This window comes from Pseudoliparis swirei, chromosome 7 (genome assembly GCF_029220125.1).
Source record: "Pseudoliparis swirei isolate HS2019 ecotype Mariana Trench chromosome 7, NWPU_hadal_v1, whole genome shotgun sequence".
Lineage (NCBI taxonomy): Eukaryota > Metazoa > Chordata > Actinopteri > Perciformes > Liparidae > Pseudoliparis > Pseudoliparis swirei.
The window spans coordinates 18,870,745-18,894,356 of record NC_079394.1 but is presented as its reverse complement, the minus strand read 5'-3'; the positions used below and the strand labels follow the sequence as shown (position 1 = coordinate 18,894,356).

The window sequence follows — 23,612 nt, the reverse complement described above, 5'->3', positions numbered from 1 at the left end:
AAGTGTGTGTGGAAATGTTTTTGAGATAGAAACTATTGTTTACAATTCGATTGATAAGAACAAATGACCTTGAAAAACATTCAACCCTATCGCAGCGTAATCACAAGTGTCGGTATTATGAAAGCAGCCCTCTTAAAGTCAGACAGGTTTAAAGAAGCAAGACATGGCAATTCAAAGTTACATTCAAGTTTATTGTATAATGTTGTACTTTGTACACTAAGTGCTTTAGAAGATGAATATAATGGATACTGTAGCATTCAGCATGAAATAAAAGCTTTTCACAGAAGTGCAGTTGTCATGAATACAGTGATGAACTGCTTCCTGGATTCATTCTTTCATTTTCCAGCAAATTTCTAAAAAAGGAAACTTACACAAACTACCATACAGAATAGAAAGGTACCCGGAAAGACTTCTTTGGAGATGAACATAGCTACTGTTTCAGGACTGCAGTCATATTTTTCACATCTTTCTAAATAACACTTTAATTTAAAATAGACCAAATCCCAAATTACATATCTAGACTCAGATTTCATTTATTAATAACAATTTACAGGGGTTTGAAGAAATCAACATATTGCGTGCCATTTTTTTTGTAAAACCTAGCAGTGCACATACACAAACAGACCCAAGCAAACCATGTAAAGCACAATCATGTTTTTATGTTCTTTGAAAAACCCTATGAACAAAGGAGTCTAATGAAGATCAATATTTTGCAAATGTTAGGTTACTGTGCAATGCATGAACCTGCTTTTAAATATTTATGGTAGAAATCAAGAGTTTATACATTTCAAAGACTGCTGCCTTTTGCAGAGATCAAAAGAGAAAAAGAAATGACACTACGTAACAGACGTGCATAAGAATGTGCTCGCTCATCCAGCCTGCATTCCTTGACTGAGAAAACTAGAAGGATATTTCGCATCAAAAGAGTACCACTTAAACCCAGAAAGCTAATGCATTGAAAATATATATATATATCCTTAAAAACAATCAGTCTCTGGTCCAAAGTATTAAGGTCATCCATTGAAGGGCAGTGATAAACAGTACAGGGCGTGTGTCTCACAAGGGAAAGATTTTTCTTGAGGGAAATAAGACAGATTTTAAAATTGTTGAATTTACATTAATAATTTAATGTCCCCGTCGTCACACATGACTTGCATTTAGCTAAATGTTTGCATATTCATCAACAGTTTGACCAGGGTTTTTGTTACAGATAATAATGCCCTCTCCGATACAGAAAAAAAGTGTCACATTAGTATCTTTTTTTCGACCTTGGCAAGAGTTTAGTATGGACCATTTGTGTCTTCCATTATATACAGAGGCCATCTCTGTTGTGGATATATACAAATAAAGATAGATTAAGTGATTGGCTGTCTGGAACAAAGCAATACAGGAAGTTATTAAACAGTAGAGAAAAAGAAAAGAAAAAAAAGATGGGTTGTTTTAGAGTATGTCCATAAGCAGACATAATGGCAGCTAAGTGATCTCAGAATGAGGCGTTGTCGTTTAATTAACACATACACTGTGTGGAAAGAAAACGTGGTCTTTTTCTGGTGTGTGTGTGTGGATGTGTGAACAAAGTGCTACAGTCCCAGCCAGCTGTCAGTGACCATTCATAATAGTCTGTGATGTGGATGCGCTGGTGGGGGGCAGATCCAACGGCGGGCTGGGAGCGCTGGTGAAGAAGTTGTCGTCTCTCAGTTTGAGATGCTCTGGGAGCTCCAGCTTCATCTTGGCCTCCTCAATATCGTTGTTTATGGCTTCAATGAGTGCTTCTGTTAGGAACAGAAAAAAAGAGATAAAAACTTGCAGAAAATAAGTCGGATGTAAAGAGAAGAACAACAAGTGAAGAGGAAGAGGGGGAATGACAAAAAAATAGGAGCGAGCCAGAATTGTCAACATTTGTAAAGTGCTTTGGAAATGCTGCATTGTGTTATGGTCATGCCAATACAGTGGAGGGAGGGAGGGAGGGAGGGGTGTCTTACCCAGTGAGCTGTAGCTTCTCTCTGGACGGATGTAGCCCACCATGACGCAACTGAGAATCTCCCCATAAAAATCCTCTTTGAATGTGTGAATCACATGAGTCTCCTAGGCGGGGAAAGCACAACGAATAAGAGTCCTGCTGCTGTCATACAGTCAACACTGCTCTTGTGTTGTCAAACCAGAATACAATTAAAGGGATGGGAAATTAACAAAATAAGGGAGTTTCAAAATAAATAAAGTGTGTATGATCATGTTGAAAACAGCTGCAAGACCTATATAAAAAAAAAAAATACATGACTTTTTTTTGCCAAATACTTGTAGTGTAACATTGTTGCAAGAAATGTCTTGGAATGTGTTGCAGAAATGTTCAAAATATAATAATTGGGGGAAATACAATTCCTAGTGTGACCATGGCCATGTGACCATACAGTCATTGCCTTTAAACCTGGATTGTAAATAACTAATAAACATCTTATGAATAGATTTTCAACATGCACGCTTCATTTCTGACTAAAACTCCAAGCGGTTTGCCGTAAATGTTGCTTTTCTTGTACTGACCATGGACTTCTTGGTGTTTTTGTAGTAAGGGTTCCAGCCAATGCTCATCACCATCTTATAGACTTCTCCATTACCGACACAGGCCCAGCCGTAGTAGATCCCTGTGCCTATATCTCCTGGAAGAGTGTCCACCACTGCATCAGAAAAGTTGGCTGGAGATGGGAGAAAGGAAGGGATTTTATAAACCAGAGAACTACATGGAGAAACATCGCAACGGCTTGTTAGGATATCCAAGGCTAGAAATGAATCCACACATTTGTTTTCCTTCACATTGATTGAAATGAATAGTGGGTAACACCCTGGGTACTTTTGGCAATGTCTTCACCGTTTGAATAGACACAAACCTCTTCTGTACAAGCAAACATTGACTAAACAAACATCTTTAAAAATGCTTTAAATGTCCTCAATGTGTGCATCCTTGTTGAGACAAGTCAATAAACCTGTTTGAGTTTAAACGGGATCTTCATGAAATGGGGTATCGTCCCACAGTATTTTCAATTGTGTAAATGTAAACTTTATCTCAATATTACTACTTATGCCTGATTTAACATCAAAATAGTCTGAACCCATATTTAGTGAAAAAACAATGCCCTCAAGCACTGAAGGTCCCACCTATAAACAGCTGTCCTGAATCAGGATAAACTAACTTCACTTTCATTGAAATATGACAGCGTTTTCCAGAAATGTATACTCCCGTCTAGGTACACAATTCTGGACAACGCTGTCGTTTCTGTGAACAGATAGATCATCCATCAAGTTCAACCAGCAGTCCAACAAATAAACAAAAAAGGTGCGTGCTCGTTGCGTAACTGTTACGCAACGAGCACGCACGACGGTGTCGTGTTTCTAACAAGGTGTCGTCGTCGTCAACAGTCATCGATATAGTTCTGAATGTGGAGCCTGGCAGACATGTCCTTCACATCCCGGTGTTACGGTTCAACAGGCGACCCTGTTAACTGGCGACTTTTCAACGTTGTTGTCGTAAATACGACGGCCGTTCGAAAAATAGGTTAGAGAACACGTATATCTGTCCTCGCGAATGCCGCTTGGTTTAATTTTGTACTACAGTGTCAACCCCTGTAATATACATAATCATATATACGATACAAATTAAATAATACGGCATTCACGAGGGCAGCTACGTGTTCTCTTTCTACTTTCAGCAGCTGTCAGTAACTACGACAACAACGGACTGACAACGTTAAACCATGTTACGTTACTCTAGTTCCGTCTGGTGAAGTTACTGAAATACGTCATCTACGGAGGCCAACGTTACTCAGAATTTCATACCGATTAATGGCAGACGACCGACTCACCAGTGGGGATTCCAAGTTCCTTGCTTCCTCTGCCGAAGCCTCGGATGACCTCTCCCCGGCTGAAATACGGAAGGCTCTTCATGACTCGCGCTAGCTTCCCGGTTACAGCTGGCTCGATAGACGCAACAGAATGACCTCTAATGATGCAGGGACGTCGACCGACAGATCGGCCAGTAGCGACTCTTCGACAGTTAGCAACACTGAAATCGTAGAGTTCAAAACCCGTCCTCGTATTTGGCCACAGCTCGCTCGCTAAATAAAGTCGACCGTCGCTCACTCAGCAGCGACGGGTAAAGTTCACCAGCTATGCTAGCTAAGTTAGCTACCGATGTCTCCCACAGAGGGGCCCGGGCCCGGAAACGAAGTGGTCGAAAGGTGTCGATTGCTCAGCACTCAGAAGATGACCGCCCCGGTTCCGCTCGGGTTCGGTCCGCTCACGGCGTGGCGGCAATAGTGAAGATCTCACAGGCAGGCGGAAATGATTACATGTGTGTACACATACATTTCGTTAACGTTTCTGCCGACGTCATTGGCCGCGTGCACTCGGCGTTACGTGTTGCGTTCAAATGTCGTCGGAAAATATTCAGCTACAAATGAGGCGTCCTTTGACACATCTATGTGAATAGACTGCATCTTTTCATCTGGATGTTTTGTTACCCGACAAGGACTGCGGTCAAGCCAGCCGCCACTTCGGAAAACACAGTCAAGCTAGCCCGCCCGATATTTTTCAGTACACGTATATACCAGGCATTACGGTGCGAGTGTGTGAAAACTGTTTTCAAAATAAGAGTGAACGTGATATGACGAAACACGCCTTTAAATACAGATATAGTGATAGATTAAACTAAATGAAGAGATGAAAAATCATGAATGGTATGAATGATGAATACATTGAATGAAAGAAAGTAATTATTCCAATATTGGGATATTCTGATTTAATATTTCAAAATAAAAGATAAAGAAAATCACATTCATGCGCAAATATGTGTCTAATTTCAGAATAGATTTCGAACAAAATGGTGCGTAGTTATAAAATATGTTCACTTCTGATTCATGGTAGACTACCTCAAGGTGTCATCCAGAGATAATCAAGACATTCTGACATTTGATTTCTAAATGAAAGCACTTCATAAAGAAAATAATATTAATATATTTCCAATATTTGATATTTCTTTAAAGCAGATCCTTACATTTCTTGAAAGAAATTACACTGCAGTCTTGTTATTAGTGACCTCTGCTAGCCCCATGATTATTTTCATGAGATATTACCGTGCGGATTTTGAATGAATCCAATTTAAAGTTAGCAAAAAATAAATATAATTAATATTATGCCAATATTTGAATTTTATTTAAAGCAAATCCTTAACTTTCTTGATAGAAATTACAATGCAGTCTTGTTATTGGTGACCTCTGCTAGGCCCAGGATTATTTTGATGAGATATCACTGCGGATTGGGAGAAAATTCAATTTAATATTATTAATAATATTATTATATTAATATTTATATTTTATTGTTATTGTGTTGTATTTGTCATCTCTTGTTCATGATAACATCATGAAAACTTAAAAAACTGAACCTTATTTTAACATATTATTGTATATAAAATTGAAAACACCTTTTGGAAACAATAATAAGTCTGTAATAAGTTTGTAATAAACCGTAAACTTGATATATTTGTGATTTGCGTGGCTGGTGTTTTTGTTTTGTACTCACAGATCTTCATCAACATCACACTGTGTGTGTGTACATGAGTGTGTGTGTGTATGTATGTGTATGTGCAGGTTTCTTCTTCTTCCTCCCTCCTCCTGCAGCAGTCATGCAGGCAGAGAATGCAACTCTCACGCCGCTCCCGGAGGAAACAACTCACCTAAAATAAAAAAAGTGGAGTGGTGACCAAAGCACTGAAAAATTTGTAACAGATCATCTTTTGCACTTTTCGGAGAGGTGGAGCCAATAAAGTCTGCTGGATAAGAGCTGCCGAGGCCTCATCCTCACCTCGGTGCAGTCTTTGCTTTGTGCTCCGTGTTTGCATTGCATTACATATTTGGAGTTGCATTCAAATAAATACTCTTTTTAATCCAGAGCCAGCCCAAGGTGTTCTCAGCCGGCCTGGACATCATGGAGATGTACGGGAAGAGTCCAGAGCGCTATGGAGAGTTCTGAAGAGTTGTTCAGGAGATGTGGCTGAAACTCTACGGCTCCAGCATGGTCACCATAGCTGCAATCAATGTACGCAAACATCTTTAGAAACTTGGTAAATCACATGTTTTTCACAGAATGCCTGGTAGCCTACCTTGTCCCTCCCTCCGCAGGGCTCCAGTCCTGCAGGCGGCTGTCTCATGTCTATGACGTGTGACTACAGGATTATGGCGGACAACCCGCGTCACAGCGTCGGCCTCAATGAGACGCAGCTGGGCATCGTGGCGCCTTTTTGGTAAGGAGTTCTGAGTATGACACCAGAAAATCAAACAACTGTGCTGATCCCCTGCACTAATAATTCACGCTACACGCGTAACGGAGTGGGAACCGCCACGGCGTCCACGCCACGACCTAAAGCGATGCTCGAGGGGTACGGCGGGCGTGTCTCATGTGTCCGCCACGACAAAGGATCCCGATTGACTTCCCATCGGCATTGTTTCTGTGGTCCCGTTAACGCACCTGTTCAGAGGCCGAGTTCCTTTCACGCGTTTGTGTGAGATCAGGCTGATTTTCATCGAGCAGAAACAATCGATGGAATAATTCATGATGTGCAGCCGACTCCATCTGGGCGTGCACATGAACGAGGACGTCCAAACAATGTTTACGAGTTGTCCTCACAGCATTTACGGAACACGCGTTATTTCCACGTTCGTCTCTCACTGATTTGGGGATCTATTGTTTATAATCCTGCATTGTCGCTTCCAAAATGCAAGTGACGTGTAATAAAGACATTCTTTGTTCAAATTCAGGGCCAGATTTACTGGGAAATTGCGTTTCTTTATGCAATCGGCTCCTGGACGGCACCTGCTGCTGAACCCCCAGACGAGCTCGCCGGAGCAGTTCAGGAGGATTTCTACGAGATCACTGAGCTCAGAGCAGAAATAACAGAGGTGATCAAAGTATTTACAAAAGATCTAATCGGTGAAGATGGAGAGAAAGAGAGACAGGTGGTGATGGAGGTGGTGTAGACGTGGATGTTAACGTCGAGTGAAACGCAGCCAAATGCAAACTTAAAGTTTAGTGGCCTCCTGTTGGGACTTTACAGTTGATGGTGGAGTTAAAATTACAGTTTGATCGGCACACACAACGACATCCGTACCAAATCAATTTGTGTTCCGAGAATCACAAATTGTGTTTATTAATAAAAGCTTAATTGCTTAATAAAAGTAATCAGTCTTTAGTTTAATACAGGCCGTATTCAATGCAAGGTTTATTGTCCCTCTACACTCTTCTTTTGGCTCATGTGAATCCCATCTGTGCCGTTTTAAAAATTGCATAATCTCAGAAAACCCAGCATCAACATCTCTTCTACCATTTTGCTGATACTCCTTTCAGAGGTCATTTTCATATTCTCAAATGTGGAACCTATTTTCCCATGTTTCTTTTCTTCTGGTGATGTTTTGGCCCTCAGGTCTTTTTCAAGAGCAACAATTGAAAGTGGTTCGGGCATTTAATTCGGACGCCTCCTGGACACCTGCCTTTAGAGGTTATCCAGGCACGATTATATCTCCCGGCTGGCCTGTGAACGCCTCGGGATCCCCCAGAATGAGCTGGAAAATGTTGCGGGTGAGCGGGAAGTCTGGGTCAGCCGGCTGGGTCCGCTGCCCCCGCGACCCGACCCCCCGGACTAAGCGGACGATAATGGATGGATGGAACTATTGAAAGTGTGCAACACTTTCTTTCAAGCCCTCATCACGACCCTCGGTGTGCATCAATAAAACTAAAAGTGACCAATGAGGTCCAATATTGAGTGAGAACGCCGCTTAAAGCCGCGAAATAGGCTGCAATTAAATTGCTCGTGACGATTGGGCTCCGTTAATGTCGAACCTGACAGATCGTAAGGACCCGTTGAGTGAGATTGAGAATATTTGAGATCAGAATCAGAATCAGAATCAGAAACAGTTTTATTGCCAGGAATGTTTACACAAACGAGGAATTTTTTTTGGCGGAAGGTGCAACATTTGGACATGACAAACAAACAACAATCAACACGACAGAAAGACAACAAATAATGTGAAAGTGTTTGGGTGTGTGCTTCAAGTGATGTGTGTTTTAGTTAAAAGTGTATGTTACATGTGGCGTGTGTTTAAGTGTTTAAGTTAAAGTGCATGTAAATAAAGTGGCATGTGTGTGGGGGAGGCCTCAAGTTAAAGTGCATGTTAAAGTGACGTGTGTGGAGGAGGCCTCCAGGAGGGAAGAAGAAGGAGGAGGGAGGAGGAAGAAGGAGGAGGAGGAAGAGGAAGGAGCGGGAAGAAGGAGGAGAGAGGAAGGTGGAAGAAGAGGTGGTAGTCCTGGGGTGACAGTCAGTCAGTGGGATCCGGGCTCCATTGATGAGCCCGACTGCCGACGGGAAAAACTTTTGGTGTGGCGGGAGGTCTTTGTCCTGATGGACGCAGCCTCCTCCCAGAGGAGGGACTCGAACAGGAGTGTCCAGGGTGGAAGGGGTCAGCGACAATCTTTCTGGCCCGCTTCAGTGACCTGGAAGTGAACAGGACCTGGAGGGAAGGCAGATTGCAGCCGATAACCCTCTCGGCCGAGCGGATGATGCTCTGCAGCCTGCACTTGTCTTTGGCCGTGGCTGCAGGGTGCCAGACGGTGATGGAGGAGCAGATGATGGACTCAACGATGGCCGTGTAGAATTGTACCATCATTCTCCCTGGCAGGTTGAGTTTCCTCAGCTGCCTCAGGAAGAACATCCTCTGCTGGGCCTTCTTGGTGATGGAGCCGATGTTCAGCTCCCACTTGAGGTCCTGGGTGATGATGGAGCCCAGGAAGCGGAAGGACTCCACAGCGTCGACGGGGGAGTCACACAGGATGAGAGGGGCGGGTGGGGCTGCATTCCTCCTGAAATCCACAACCATCTCCACTGTCTTTAGAGCGTTGAGCTCCAGGTTGTTCTGGCTGCACCAGGTCACCAGGTGGTCCGTCTCCCACCTGTAGGCGGTCTCGTCCCCACCAGAGATGACACTAAACTACGCCGTCTGCCCTCCAACACAACGCCGACTCTCCTCCATCACATTGATTCCACCGTTGTCTTCCAGCAACGCGTCACATGACCAACAACAAACAGAAGGTCAGAAGAAACATCCTGTTTGTCTGTCGGGTCCTTTACAACAGAACTGTTAGCGGACTTTGAAGTAGAATTACATTTCAATCCGTTATCGGGTCCCACCCTGCCATTATTTAAGCAAGCCCTCAAAACACACCCCGTCCAACTCGCTTTCACAGAATGCCTGAGGGCTCCAGTCCTGCAGGCGGCTGTCTCATGTCTATGACGTGTGACTACAGGATTATGGCGGACAACCCGCCCTCAATGAAGTTCTGAGTATGACACCAGAAAATCAAACAACTGTGCTGATCCCTGCACTAATAATTCACGGATCGATGCACTTCCCATCGGCATTGTTTCTGTGGTCCCGTTAACGCACCTGTTCAGAGGCCGAGTTCCTTTCACAGATCAGGCTGAATTTCATCGAGCAGAAACAATCGACGGAATAATTCATGTAAACAATGTTGAGTTGTCCTCACAGCATTAACACACGTTATTTCCCTCTCACTGATTTGGGGATCTATTGTTTATAATCCTGCATAAAATGCAGTAATAAAGACATTCTTTGTTCAAATTCAGGGCCAGATTTACTGGGAAATTGCGTTTCTTTATGCAATCGGCTCCTGGACGGCACCTGCTGCTGAACCCCGGAGCAGTTCAGGAGGATTTCTACGAGATCACTGAGCTCAGAGCAGAAATAACAGAGGTGATCAAAGTATTTACAAAAGATCTAATCGGTGAAGATAGAGAGACAGGTGGCGATGGAGGTGGTGTAGACGTGGATGTTAACGTCGAGTGAAACGCAGCCAAATGCCCACTTAAAGTTTAGTGGCCTCCTGTTGGGACTTTACAGTTGATGGTGGAGTTAACAATACAGTTCGATCGGCACACACAACGACATCCGCACCAAATAAATCTGTGTTCCAAGAATCACAAATTGTGTTTATTAATAAAAGCTTAATTGCTTCATTTTTCTAAATAAAAGTAATCAGTCTTTAGTTTAATACAGGCCGTATTCAATGCAAGGTTTATTGTCCCTCTACACTCTTCTTCTGGCTCATGTGAATCCCATCTGGGTCGTTTTAAAAATTGCATAATCTCAGAAAACCCAGCATCAACATCTCTTCTACCATTTTGCTGATACTCCTTTCAGAGGTCATTTTCATATTCTCCAATGTGGAACCTATTTCCCCACGTTTCTCTTTGCTTTTCTTTTCTTCCGATGATGTTTTTTCAAGATCAACAATTGAAAGTGGTTCGGGTATTTAATTCGGACGCCTCCTGGACACCTGCCTTTAGAGGTTATCCAGGCACGATTATATCTCCCGGCTGGCCTGTGAATGCCTCGGGATCCCCCAGAATGAGCTGGAAAATGTTGCGGGTGAGAGGGAAGTCTGGGTCAGCCGGCTGGGTCTGCTGCCCCCGCGACCCGACCCCCGGACTACGCGGACGATAATGGATGGATGGAACTATTGAAAGTGTGCAACACTTTCTTTCAAGCCCTCATCACTACCCTCGGTGTGCATCAATAAAACAAAAAGTGATCAACGAGGTCCAATATTGAGTGAGAAATAGGCTGCAATTAAATTGCTCGTGACGATTGGGCTCCGTTAATGTCGAACCTGACAGATCGTAAGGACCCGTTGAGTGAGATTGAGAATATTTGAGATCAGAATCAGAATCAGAATCAGAAACAGTTTTATTGCCAGGAATGTTTACACAAATTTTTGGCGGAAGGTGCAACATTTGGACATGACAAACAACAGTCAACACGACAGAAAGACAACAAATAATGTGAAAGTGTTTGGGTGTGTGCTTCAAGTGATGTGTGTTTTAGTTAAAAGTGTATGTTACATGTGGCGTGTGTTTAAGTGTTTAAGTTAAAGTGCATGTAAATAAAGTGGCATGTGTGTGGGGGAGGCCTCAAGTTAAAGTGCATGTTAAAGTGACGTGTGTGGAGGAGGGAAGAAGAAGGAGGAGGGAGGAGGAAGAAGAGGAAGGAGCGGGAAGAAGGAGGAGAGAGGAAGGTGGAAGAAGAGGTGGTAGTCCTGGGGGTGACAGTCAGTCAGTCCCGGGTTCCTTTGGTGTGGCGGGAGGTCTTTGTCCTGATGGGCCTCCTCCCGAGGAGGGACAGCGCAATCTTTCTGGCCCGCTTCAGTGACCTGGAAGTGAACAGGACCTGGAGGAGGCAGATTGCAGCCAATAACCCTCTCGGCAGGGTGCCAGCGGTGATGGAGGAGCAGATTATGGACTCACGATGGCCTGTACCATCATTCTCCCTGGCAGGTTGAGTTTCCTCAGTTGCCTCAGGAAGAACATCCTCTGCTGGGCCTTCTTGGTGATGGAGCCGATGTTCAGCTCCCACTTGAGGTCCTGGGTGATGATGGCGGAAGGACTCCGAGTCACAATGAGAGGGCGGGTGGGGCTGCATTCCTCCTGAATCCACAACCATCTCCACTGTCTTTAGGCGTTGAGCTCCAGGTTGTTCTGGCTGCAGGTCACCAGGTGGTCTCGTCCCCACCAGAGATGACACTAAACTACGCCGTCTGCCCTCCAACACAACGCCGACTCTCCTCCATCACATTGATTCCACCGTTGTCTTCCAGCAACGCGTCACATGACCAACAACAAACAGAAGGTCAGAAGAAACATCCTGTTTGTCTGTCGGGTCCTTTACAACAGAACTGTTAGCGGACTTTGAAGTAGAATTACATTTCAATCCGTTATCGGGTCCCACCCTGCCATTATTTAAGCAAGCCCTCAAAACACACCCCGTCCAACTCGCTTTCAACTGCTAAACCCTTACCCCGATACGACTCATACAGCTTCCCCAGTTTGTTTTCCTTTCTTTATGTTTTTGTTCGTCTTGCCTGCCTGCTTTCTTTTTGTTTTGTTCTGTTTGTCTCTTGTTCCCTGTAAAGCGTCTTTGAGTATTTAGAAAAGCGCTATAGAAGTCTGAATTATTATTATTATTATCATAATTCACTTATAGACAGAAGATGACAAAATAATGTTGAAGAAGACCAACGTTAGTCTCTAAAAGCATATTTAATGAGGACAGAGGTGCGCTTTCGTACATCTGCCCCGAGATGTTGTTCATTCATTGAATGGATATAAAGAGTTGCTCAGGGTTCACGGTACAGAGGACTGTAATCTGTTGAATGGAGTGGCGCACACGAGCGTGAATGAACGGGCTGACACCTGCTGGAACGCGTTCCCCGTCTCTGATGCTGTGACTGACGGAGGGGACAAAGCACCGCCTCGGATATTGAAGTGGCTGCTGCGCTGAATTATTAATAATAAGTGATTTTCTTCCCAAGAGCAGCGATCAGCGCCCGGCAGGAGGTCCACTGAGCTTCCGGGGGCCCCAGAAATATCATAACGGCTCCACTTTGTTCAGCTGGAACTCTGATGTGCCCGTGTGGCTTTGTGACGCAGCGGCCGCCAGTCAGCGGGAAGGACGTACGAAGCTGCTTCTGCACGTCACCGCGCTGTCATCAGACAAGAACGCCAATGCTGGATTAAAGCAAAACCACGGATTATTTCTGGCGCACATGGGTTACAGTTTTTTATCTGATTCTACAATCTGTAGGTGTCTGTGGCAGCGGGGGGTCTTGAGGCTCGGCTGCAGAGCGGGTGGAGCGGGGGGGGGGGGGGGTGGTTCAGGGAACGGTGTCTAATTGGTCTCAGTTGAGGCCAATCTGCGCGCGTGTGTGTGTCTATAAAGAATCAGTAGGGACTGAGGAGCGGGAGAGCAGAGGCAGTCTGCACTCTTTAATAAAAGATATTACCAAATATTGATCCCGTGTGCTCGTGACAGCCACACACACGTTGCAGTGTCATAACTACTGCATGGTTTAAGTTAGGAAAATAAGCTAGGCTTAGAATATAAATCAGGGATCTTTTATTCTTATAATACTGGGTATATTTAATAAGGGACAGTGCACATTGATAAAAACATTTCAGTAAATGTGCCAGAGTTAGCCAAGAGGCTATTTTTCATCTGTAGTCCCAATGATGCTGATGTTAAGAACAAACCTAAAAACACAAGGTTACAAATACCATCTACAGACAAAGCAAATAAAATAAGGGAGAACAATGTTAAAATGGACAGAATAAAAACATCATGTCAGAGACGCAACGTAAAAGCATACAGAATAAATTAAATAATATTTGGGGTTTACCGCAATGGCCGACAGCTTTACACACACACACAAAGTGCGTTGTCATTCAATACATAAACGCTCACAACACATTGTATACAACTAATTATCATCAAGCAAAATCCTGCCTTTCATTTCCAAATGGCTGAACGTTACTTCCTGTATTTGTACCAAACATGATATGGACCTAAATCACAAGGTACGGGATCGACCGGTGTGTGAAGGTGAAGTTTGGAAAGGTGAGTGTGTGTGTGTGTGTGTGTGTGTTATAGTTTGCTGGAGTCTTAGAGAGTTCATGAGTTGAACATCATCAAGAAGCTCACATCAGTCGCACACACTCCATAAAAACAGAAGGAGGTGCAACACTTGAAAGCTGCAGCTTCAGTAGCAGCGTCGCTGAACTCCGTCTCTTGACGGTTTATTTCACATCAAGTGTAATATACCGGTTATTGTACTACCGAGCATTTATATTTCTGCCGGTGTTCATATCATCTTCGGTACCTTTCTTAGGAAATTGAGTTCACTGGGATTCACCATAGAAGGAACATTTGTTTCTTTTTAACCTGCAGATATAATAACTCTAATATGATCACGATCTCCTTGGAAAGCCTTCAAAACTCTCAAGTCCTTTGGCAGCTGCGCCGACGTTAGTTCTCACTTTTCCTCTGTGCTCCGAACACATTCATGCGCTGGTCTGAGCAGCCAGAGATGGCTTCACTTTGAAGAGCAGGATTTACTTAACTGTGTGAGAGAATCAGTAAACAGCGCTGTGTTTTCCACCTCTCTGAACCAACACTTGAAATGCACGTGGTGAACGCAGTCAATGTGAAACAAGGATGGCGGCGGAGACTCCCTTTCTCTTTGTGGTCATTTAATGTCTCTTTGAGGTCACTTAGTGTCTCTTTGAGGTCACTTAGTGTCTCTTTGTATTTATTAAGTGTCTCTGAGGTCACTTAGTGTCTCTTTGTATTCATTAAGTGTCTCTGAGGTCACTTAGTGTCTCTTTGTATTCATTAAGTGTCTCTGAGGTCACTTAGTGTCTCTTTGTTTCATTTAATGTCTCTTTGTGTTGATTTAGTGTCTCTTTGTGGTCATTTAATGTCTCTTTGTGTTGATTTAGTGTCTCTTTGTATTCATTTAGTGTCTCTTTGTATTCATTAAGTGTCTTTGAGGTCACTTAGTGTTGGAAATGATGACGGACATCAAAGACCGGGTCGGCCACATCAACTTACCCATCGACCACGTCAGGCAGTCGGAGCGCCGATTTCAGGCCTTTTTGGAATACATGGCGAGCAAGGCCACCCAGGTGACCGCAGACAGCCAGGGTGCAGAGCTGGAGGGGGAGCTGGCTGCTGTGCTGAAGGACACTCTGGGAGGTCTGCAGAAGCTCGAGTCCTTTCTGGATGCGCTGGAGAATCCGGCGGTCAGCTCGCTTCACGTGTTCACGCCGGAGAACCGGGTCCTCTGTCTGCTGGAGGGGATCCGACCCGAAGATTCAGCTTGTCGTCACCGCTGCGCGGACGACCTGCCCTCGCCTCCTCGAGTTCAAGAGAGACGCGAACACCCAGGACATCTGTGGGAAGCTAGAAAAAAGGTACAAAGACATTACAAATTATTATTATGCACATTGTTGGCAAAAAAAACCCATCAATTTAAATATTTGTGTTCCTGTCCAGCTGCCTCAGTGACTTCTCCATGGAGATGAATGATGAATCTCTGGTGGACCTCGACATGGATTTGTCTGAAGATGACGTACACATGATGCTTTCTCAAATTAATGAGCTTGATCAAATCAAGTGAGCATTAACAATGTATGGTTCTCAATATTTTAAAGCTTTAACCTTCTTATGTCTTTCTTAAATTTCTTCTTTGCTCTTCATCAGAATGAACCAGAGCTTCCGGACGGTGTTCTTGTTTCGGGGGCCGTGCTATCGCTTCATCGCCGAGTTCCAAGAGCGACAGCCCCCGGCATGCTGGGGGTGGGGGAACCATGGAGCAGGTGTTACGGCTTAATAAGAGACAGTGTTAACTGTCGACTTTGAACCGAAAGCGTCCGATGGTATCGTAGTTACAGACAGCTGTTAAAAATAGGAAGATAACACGTAGGCCTATAGCTGTCCTAGTGAACTACGGCAACACTGGTACCCGTTCGGTTCAAAGTCGCCAGTTAACACGGTCTCTTCTTAAACCCTAACACCGGGACACCTCGCGGAGATAAAACCGGAGGAAGATTCTCCGACCGTGGTACCGCACGGAACTATAACCGACACGCGGACACACCTCAACAAATAACGTTTGCACCGCGGGCTTTAGTGACGCGAGTGAGCTCCTGCTAACGGCTATACATGTAACACCGGGCTTACGGTAAACTTACGTGACCAAACTACCCGCTTACCGACATCGTACCCAGCCGACACAGCGGGGTTTTCTCCGGTATCTACTCCGTTCAGCTGGTAGAAAGCTCACGGTCCCCTGATCGATAGTTTAAGTTGTACAACATCAGCAGCTAACAATGTAAAACTGTAGCTTACGGTGAACGTGTGGGTAAACAGAGGCATGAGATCTCGTGAGAACCAATGAATGAGAATGAGATCTCGTGAGAACCACTGAATGAGACTTCACTCTCACAAGGCGGAGCCAGATCAAAGTCAGTTCTTCGGTCTAAAATCTATCGCGTCATGTCCTGATGTCAGAGGCGTTGTTACCTTTGATCTGTTTTTTCTATATAGGAGTAGTTATAGCCAATATAGCCATAGAGTTGCAGTTTTTTTTCTGGTACAAGAGGACGTATAAGATAGGATTTACTTCAGAGACCATCGATCAAGATATATTCCAACAATGTTTACTTTTTTTAAGAACTTGTTTGGTCTCACCAATAGCCAAGCGGAAAACCAGGCTCCTGATCCAAAGGGAATGAAGTTGGAATCTGCTGAATCTGGTGTGCAGCCAGCAAAAATAAAAATATTGGATCTAAGATTCGCCGTGGAATATTTAGATACCAGAATGCAGCCAGCAAAAATAAAAGGATCGGATCCAGTAATCAACGTGGAATATTCAGAAACCAGCATGCAGCCAGCAAAAAGAAAAAGATTGGATCCAGGAATCAACGTGGAATATTCAGAAACCAGCATGCAGCCAGCAAAAAGAAAAAGATTGGATCCAGGAATTAACGTGGAATCTGCATTATCCGGCGTGCAGCAAGCAAAAAGAAAAAGATTGAATTCAGGACGAGAAATCTTCGATAAGTTATCCATTCAACAACAAATCAGCCCAAGCCCAAAAATATTTGTCGAATCGAAAGAGGCCTTAAACAACTGCCCTGGTAAAATGTGCACAAAACATGAGTTGCTGTCGCTGGAAGTCAAAGAGGCGAAGATACAATTGTGTCGGGAAACAATGAAATGCAAGTCCCTGGAGTATGAAATGTTTCAGAAAAATAAGATAGCCAAAGAACATGAGCTACATTGTCAGAGGATCTCCAGGAGTAATGCTATATGCAAACAAAAAGCGATCCAGCTCCAGGAACTTAAAGAGACATCAAGGCAGCAAAATCTGGAACAGACTCAGAATCAACATACAATAGCAGAGTTCGAGAAACAGATTGGGCTTTTTCAACAGTGCAATGTACAGCTCTCTGAGACTCTTACAGAAACAAATGAGACACTGTTTAACGAGAGATGTCAAATCACCCAGATGAAAGAGCATATGGAGAAACAAAACACGCTTCTGGTACAGGAAATAAACTGTACTGTATCACAATATCAACTGAGGGTGAACGAGTTGGGGAGAGACGTTGAAGCCTCCCGTGTAGCCCTCACTAGAGCACAAAATCCAAATGACATTGAAATGGTTGACGCTGAGTCCGACCCCATCGTAGCCGGCCGCGCAGCCATCCCTCCAACCTTCTCTCCAGCTTCCAATTGGCTTGTTGCTCAGGCAGCCCTCCAAAACATGAAGTGGTGAAGAGGTGGCTGAAGCTTCCCCTGCAGCCACCTATCCAAATGACATTGAAATGGTTGACGCTCAGGCAGCCCTCCCAACCTCCCAACCCGAGACGGAGACGGTCGTCCCCGACTGAAAGGAGGCAAGGAAGGTAGAAAAGTAAAGAGCCAGGTGCTCTGTCTCGCCGACTGCAGTTCCCCCTTTCCCGTCTCCGTCTCGGCTGGTCCTGTCTCCATCCCGGCCAGTCCTCCTGTCCCGTCTCCGTCCTGGCCGGTCCCACTTCCCTGTGCCCCGTCCTGTCTCGGCCGGTCCTCCTGTCCGGTCTCCATCCCGGCCGACTCCAGTTCCCCGTCTCGGCCGGTCCTCCTATCCCGTCTCCGTCCCAGCCGGTCCCACTTCCCGTTCCTCTGTCCCGGCCGACTCCAGTTCCCCGTCTCGGCCGGTCCTCCTATCCCGTCTCCGTCCCAGCCGGTCCCACTTCCAGTTCCTCCGTCCCGGCCGACTCCAGTTCCCCGTCTCGGCTGGTGACGGAGACGGGACAGGAGGCCCGGCCGAGACGGAGACGGTCGTCCCCGACTGAAAGGAGGCAAGGAAGGTAGAAAAGTAAAGAGCCAGGTGCTCTGTCTCGCCGACTGCAGTTCCCCCTTTCCCGTCTCCGTCCCGGCCGGTCCTGTCTCCATCCCGGCCAGTCCTCCTTTCCCGTCTCCGTCCTGGCCGGTCCCACTTCCCTGTGCCCCGTCCTGTCTCGGCCGGTCCTCCTGTCCGGTCTCCATCCCGGCCGACTCCAGTTCCCCGTCTCGGCTGGTCCTCCTATCCCGTCTCCGTCCCAGCCGGTCCCACTTCCCGTTCCTCCGTCCCGGCCGACTCCAGTTCCCCGTCTCGGCCGGTCCTCCTGTCCGGTCTCCATCCCGGCCGACTCCAGTTCCCCGTCTCGGCCGGTCCTCCTATCCCGTCTCCGTCCCAGCCGGTCCCACTTCCCGTTCCTCCGTCCCAGCCGGTCCCACTTCCCGTTCCTCCGTCCCGGCCGACTCCAGTTCCCCGTCTCGGCCGGTGACGGAGACGGGACAGGAGGACCGGCCGAGACGGAGACGGTCGTCCCCGACTGAAAGGAGGCAAGGAAGGTAGAAAAGTAAAGAGCCAGGTGCTCTGTCTCGCCGACTGCAGTTCCCCCTTTCCCGTCTCCATCCTGGCCGGTCCTGTCTCCATCCCGGCCGGTCCTCCTGTCCGGTCTCCATCCCGGCCGACTCCAGTTCCCCGTCTCGGCCGGTCCTCCTATCCCGTCTCCGTCCCAGCCGGTCCCACTTCCCGTTCCTCCGTCCCGGCCGACTCCAGTTCCCCGTCTCGGCCGGTCCTCCTGTCCGGTCTCCATCCCGGCCGACTCCAGTTCCCCGTCTCGGCCGGTCCTCCTATCCCGTCTCCGTCCCAGCCGGTCCCACTTCCCGTTCCTCCGTCCCAGCCGGTCCCACTTCCCGTTCCTCCGTCCCGGCCGACTCCAGTTCCCCGTCTCGGCCGGTGACGGAGACGGGACAGGAGGACCGGCCGAGACGGAGACGGTCGTCCCCGACTGAAAGGAGGCAAGGAAGGTAGAAAAGTAAAGAGCCAGGTGCTCTGTCTCGCCGACTGCAGTTCCCCCTTTCCCGTCTCCGTCCCGGCCGGTCCTGTCTCCATCCCGGCCAGTCCTCCTGTCCCGTCTCCGTCCTGGCCGGTCCCACTTCCCTGTGCCCCGTCCTGTCTCGGCCGGTCCTCCTGTCCCCGTCCCAGCCGGGAAGCGGGACGGAGCACCGGGAAGTGGGACCGGCCGGGACAGAGACGGGGGGATGGTCGTCCCCGACTGAAAGGAGGTAAGGAAGGTAGAAAAGTAAGGTTAGAAGCCGGGAAAGGATGAAAGGAAAGGAGGAAAGTAAGGATGGAAATGAGGAAAGGAAGGAAACGGAGGAAGGAAAGGTAGGAAAGAAGGAAGGACAGGAGGTAAGAAAGGAAAGAGCCAGGTGCCCCGTCTCGCCAACTCCAGTTCCCCGTCCCGTCTCGGCCGGTCTTCCTGTCCCGTCTCGGCCGGTCCTCATATTGCTATGGTGTCATCAGCAGCACACACAGGGGACAGAACCACAGACTACAAGCTAGCAGTGGTACCTGTAAATATAAAGAGTCATAAAGGCAGCTGTTTGATAGAAACATATGCATTTCTGGACCCTGGAAGCACTGCCACCTTTGTCACCGAAAAACTGATGGAGCAGTTGTCTGTCAGAGGAAAGAAAACAGAGCTCTTACTCCGAACAGTGGATCATGAAAAGCCTGTGAAAACCCATGCGATAAGAGGACTGGAAGTATGCAGCCTGGATGGCAACAGCTTCATAGGGCTTCCAGAAGTCTTCACACAAAAGGCCATTCCTGTCAGTCAAGAGAACATTCCTACGGAAATGGACATAAAAGGATGGTCTTACCTAAAGGAGGTCCACTTAAGGCCCATCAGGGCAGAAGTAGGCCTATTGATTGGTGCAAATGTCCCAAAGGCCATGGAACCACTGAGAGTGATCAGTAGCCAAGGTGAGGGGCCCTACACAGTCCTGACAAGCCTAGGCTGGACTATAAACGGACCTCTCTGCAGTACTGCACCTATGGATGAGCATGGTCGACCACAGATAACATCCAATAGAATATCAGTGGCCAAGCTGGAAGAGCTCCTTATACAACATTACAACCAGGACTTCTCAGAGCTGTCCTACAATGAAAAACAAGAACACTCATTTGAAGACAAGAAATTCCTGCATGTGATGAACAGTTCAGTCAAAAGGAAAGAAGGCCACTATGAACTACGACTTCCATTCCGTCAGGATAACATCAGCCTGCCAAACAACAGGAAGGTGGCGGAACAAAGAGTATTAGGCCTTGCCCGCAGATTCCAGAAAGATGAAGCCTTTCGGAAAGACTATAACAGCTTCATGAGTGATGTCTTGAGGAAAGGGCATGCAGAAAGAGTGCCCGAGGAACAACTCCCCCGGAAAGACGGAAAACTGTGGTATATTCCCCACCATGGTGTCTACCACAAAAGAAAAAGGACAATCCGGGTGGTGTTCGATTGTACCTCTTCATTCCAAGGAACCTCCCTAAATAGTGAGCTGCTGCAGGGTCCTGACCTTACGAACACCTTGCTGGGTGTACTCCTCCGATTCCGACAGGAACCAGTAGCAGTGATGGGAGACATAGAAGGAATGTTCCATCAAGTAAGAATACCTAGAGATGATGTGGACTTCCTCAGATTCCTGTGGTGGCCAGATGGTGACACCAACCAACCGCTAGCAGAGTACCGGATGACGGTGCATCTCTTTGGAGCAGTCTCATCACCGAGCTGTGCCAATTTCGCACTGAAACGGACAGCTGATGATAATGAAGGAAAGTGTAGTACTGAAGTCGTCAACACCATTCGTCACAACTTCTATGTAGACGACTGCCTCAAATCCATCCCAAGCGAGAGCCAAGCAATCTGTCTGGTGAAGGAGCTCAAATCAGTATGCACCACAGGTGGATTTAAACTCACCAAATGGACTAGTAACAGTCGAGCAGTCCTTGCCTCTGTTCCAGCGGAAGAGAGAGCAAAAGAGGTCAAAGATCTAGACATCGACAAAGACAAAGTGCCCATAGAAAGGGCTCTTGGCATGCGATGGGACATTGAGTCCGACACATTCTTCTTCTCTATCACCCCGAAACAACCATCAGTCACCCGCAGAAGCATTTTGTCCGTGTTGAACTCAGTATACGATCCTCTTGGGTTCATAGCACCAGTCATGCTGACAGGGAAAGGAATACTGCAGGACCTGTGCAAGCTAAATTGCGGATGGGTTGAATCGATACCAACTGCTTACACAGAGAGATGGAAAGAGTGGCTGAAAGATCTTAACCTGATTTCCAGCCTAAGAATCAAGAGATGCCGTAGGCCACCAGATTTCGAAGTTACTAGAGCACAGATGCACCACTTCTGCGATGCAAGTGAGCGAGGTTACGGGACAGTGAGCTATTTGAAACTGACCAGTGACAAAGGACTAGATCACATGGTGTTTGTGATCGGGAAGGCAAGAGTTGCACATTTAAAGGTGGTGACAATCCCAAGGCTGGAGCTTGCCAGTGCAGTCCTCGCTGCTAGGATAGACAGGTGCTGAAGAGAGAGCTCGAGTCAACCCTCGGAGACTCAGTTTTTTGGACCGACAGCACCGCCGTCTTAAAATACATCCAGAATGACGCCAGAAGGTTTCAAACCTACATGGCTAACAGAGTGACCACTATTCGGGATTTGACAGACAAATCCCAATGGCGCCACATAAAGACAGGACTCAACCCCGCTGACAGTGAATCAAGAGGCATGAAAGCCGAGAAGTTCATTCAAGAGGGACACTGGCTGAGAGGTCCAAATAATCCTGGGCCTAGCAGAGGTCACCAATAACAAGACTGCAGTGTAATTTCTTTCAAGAAAGTTAAGGATTTGCTTTAAATAAAATTCAAATATTGGCATACTATTAATAATATAAATGTTCTCCTAAATTTAAATTGAATTTTCTCCCAATCCGCACAGTGATATCTCATGAAGATGATCCTGGGCCTAGCAGAGGTCACCAATAACAAGAATGCAGTGTAATTTCTTTCAAGAAAGTTAAGGATTTGCTTTAAATAAAATTCAAATATTGGCATAATATTAATAATATAAATGTTCTACGAACTTCAAATTGAATTTCTCCCAATCCGCACAGTGATATCTCATGAAAATGATCCTGGGCCTAGCAGAGGTCACCATAAACAAGACTGCAGTGTAATGTCTTTCAAGAACGTTAAGGATTTGCTTTAAATAAAATTCAAATATTGGCATAATATTAATAATATAAATTTTCTCCTAACTTTAAATTGTATTTTCTCCCAATCTGCACAGTGATATCTCATGAAAATAATCCTGGGCCTAGCAGAGGTCACCATGAATAATACTGCAGTGTAATTTCTTTCAAGAAAGTTACGGATTTGCTTTAAATAAAATTCAAATATTGGCATAATATTAATAATATTTATTTGTTGCTAATTTGAAATTGAATTCATTCAAAATCCGCACAGTAATATCTCATGAAAATAATCCTGAGCCTAGCAGAGGTCACCAGTAACAAGGTTGCATTGTAATTCCTTTCATGAAAGTTAAGGATTTGCTTTAAATATAATTTAAATATTGGCAAAATATTAATAATATTTATTTTTCGCTAACTTTAAATTGAATTCATTCACAATCCACACGGTAATATATCATGAAAATAATCATGGGGCTAGCAGAGGTCACTAATAACAAGACTGCAGTGTAATTTCTTTCATGAAATGTAAGGATCTGCTTTAAAGAAATATCAAATATTGGAAATATATTAATATTTTCTTTATGAAGTGCTTTCATTTAGAAATCAAACGTCAGAATGTCTTGATTATCTCTGGGTGACACCTTGAGGTACTCTACCATGAATCAGAAGTGAAAGTATTTTGTAACTACGCACCATTGTGTTCTAAATCTATTCTGAAATTAGACACATTTGCGCATGAATGTGATTTTCTATATCATTTATTTTGAAATTTTAAATCAGAACATCCAATATTGAAATAATTACCTTCTTTTATGTATTGTATTCATCATTCATACAATTCGTGATTTTTCATCTCTTCAATTAGTTTAATCTATCACTATATCTGTTTTTAAAGGCGTGTTTCGTCATATCACGTTCACCGGAAGTTCGCTCTTATTTTGAAGACAGTTTTCACACGCTCGTACCGTAATGCCTGGTATATACGTGTACTGAAAAATATCGGGCGGGCTGGCTTGACTGTGTTTTCCGAAGTGGCGGCTGGCTTGACCGCAGTCGACAAGGCGACGTTTACTATCTTTACTACTGCTCAGAGTTTTAGAAACATTAACTAAACGTGGTGGTATCCTACCCGTGGAATATATAAATGTATTCATGAAACCACCAGAGGAATGAATGGATGAAACCACAAGAGGGCGACATGAGGACTATCCTTTCCCAAGCAGCCAAGCCATGGCCCAAACAGACGGGTTACCCTTCCGTCGCTATATCATATGATATACAAAGTACAAATAATAATAAGTGTATACTTCTTCTTAGAAACAATAAATATTAAATGAATCTGTACTGTTAGTTAATTAAAATATAAACCATTTGGAATAAAGTTTTGTATAACTGTGTGTCCATATGGGAGCAGCCACACGAAGTAAAATGTCATGTCTGCCCACATACACGGCCAATAAAGCTGGAAATAGTTTGCAGTCTATGATTGTCGGAAGTCTTAAACCCTGTACCGGGTGTGGTAAGGACCCAAAAGACATACGAATGACTCACGGAATAGTTGAACGAAGCTTTATTCCAGGCAGA

The 23,612-nt window shown here is 45.5% G+C and overlaps 3 protein-coding genes across 4 annotated transcripts; 1 reads left to right on the top strand and 2 right to left on the bottom strand.

Moving 5' to 3' along the window:
* Positions 1 to 170: 170 nt before the first annotated feature.
* On the bottom strand, positions 171 to 4,664 carry rfk (riboflavin kinase). The gene is made up of 4 exons (XM_056418113.1): positions 3,855 to 4,664; positions 2,539 to 2,690; positions 1,983 to 2,085; positions 171 to 1,772 (listed from the first exon to the last, which is right to left on the bottom strand). The coding sequence occupies exons 1-4, from the start codon at positions 3,934 to 3,936 to the stop codon at positions 1,600 to 1,602; spliced, it is 510 nt and encodes a 169-aa protein (XP_056274088.1). The 5' UTR covers positions 3,937 to 4,664; the 3' UTR covers positions 171 to 1,599.
* Positions 4,665 to 5,785: 1,121 nt separating this feature from the next.
* LOC130197191 (enoyl-CoA delta isomerase 1, mitochondrial-like) lies at positions 5,786 to 8,274 on the top strand. Of its 2 annotated transcripts, XR_008832398.1 has the most exons (4): positions 5,786 to 6,084; positions 6,168 to 6,289; positions 6,804 to 6,944; positions 7,466 to 8,274. XR_008832398.1 is itself a non-coding variant. In XM_056419739.1 (3 exons), the coding sequence occupies exons 1-3, from the start codon at positions 6,034 to 6,036 to the stop codon at positions 6,937 to 6,939; spliced, it is 309 nt and encodes a 102-aa protein (XP_056275714.1). In that variant the 5' UTR covers positions 5,786 to 6,033; the 3' UTR covers positions 6,940 to 7,117. The 2 variants fall into 2 exon arrangements, 1 of the variants encoding a protein (XP_056275714.1); XM_056419739.1 differs by lacking the exon at positions 7,466 to 8,274 and having other exon boundaries at positions 6,804 to 7,117.
* A 9,015-nt stretch (positions 8,275 to 17,289) lies between these two features.
* Positions 17,290 to 20,426, bottom strand: LOC130196094 (putative per-hexamer repeat protein 5). Its single transcript, XM_056417960.1, has 4 exons — positions 20,343 to 20,426; positions 17,838 to 19,039; positions 17,394 to 17,784; positions 17,290 to 17,340 (listed from the first exon to the last, which is right to left on the bottom strand). The coding sequence occupies exons 1-4, from the start codon at positions 20,424 to 20,426 to the stop codon at positions 17,290 to 17,292; spliced, it is 1,728 nt and encodes a 575-aa protein (XP_056273935.1).
* Positions 20,427 to 23,612: the final 3,186 nt, after the last annotated feature.

Coding starts and splice junctions, on each gene's coding strand:
- rfk (XM_056418113.1), bottom strand. CDS start 3,936: ATGAAGAGCCTTCCGTATTTCAGCCGGGGAGAGGTCATCCGAGGCTTC. Junction 2,086..2,538: donor AAAACACCAAGAAGTCCATG/GTCAGTACAAGA, acceptor TTCCCCGCCTAG/GAGACTCATGTGATTCACAC. Junction 1,773..1,982: donor GAGAAGCTACAGCTCACTGG/GTAAGACACCCC, acceptor TGTTCCTAACAG/AAGCACTCATTGAAGCCATA.
- LOC130197191 (XM_056419739.1), top strand. CDS start 6,034: ATGTGGCTGAAACTCTACGGCTCCAGCATGGTCACCATAGCTGCAATC. Junction 6,085..6,167: donor TCACCATAGCTGCAATCAAT/GTACGCAAACAT, acceptor CTCCCTCCGCAG/GGCTCCAGTCCTGCAGGCGG. Junction 6,290..6,803: donor GGCATCGTGGCGCCTTTTTG/GTAAGGAGTTCT, acceptor GTTCAAATTCAG/GGCCAGATTTACTGGGAAAT.
- LOC130196094 (XM_056417960.1), bottom strand. CDS start 20,426: ATGGAACATTCCTTCTATGTCTCCCATCACTGCTACTGGTTCCTGTCG. Junction 19,040..20,342: donor CCCAGCAAGGTGTTCGTAAG/GTCAGGACCCTG, acceptor ACCTCCTTTCAG/TCGGGGACGACCATCCCCCC. Junction 17,785..17,837: donor GAAAGGGGGAACTGCAGTCG/GCGAGACAGAGC, acceptor GCCTCCTTTCAG/TCGGGGACGACCGTCTCCGT.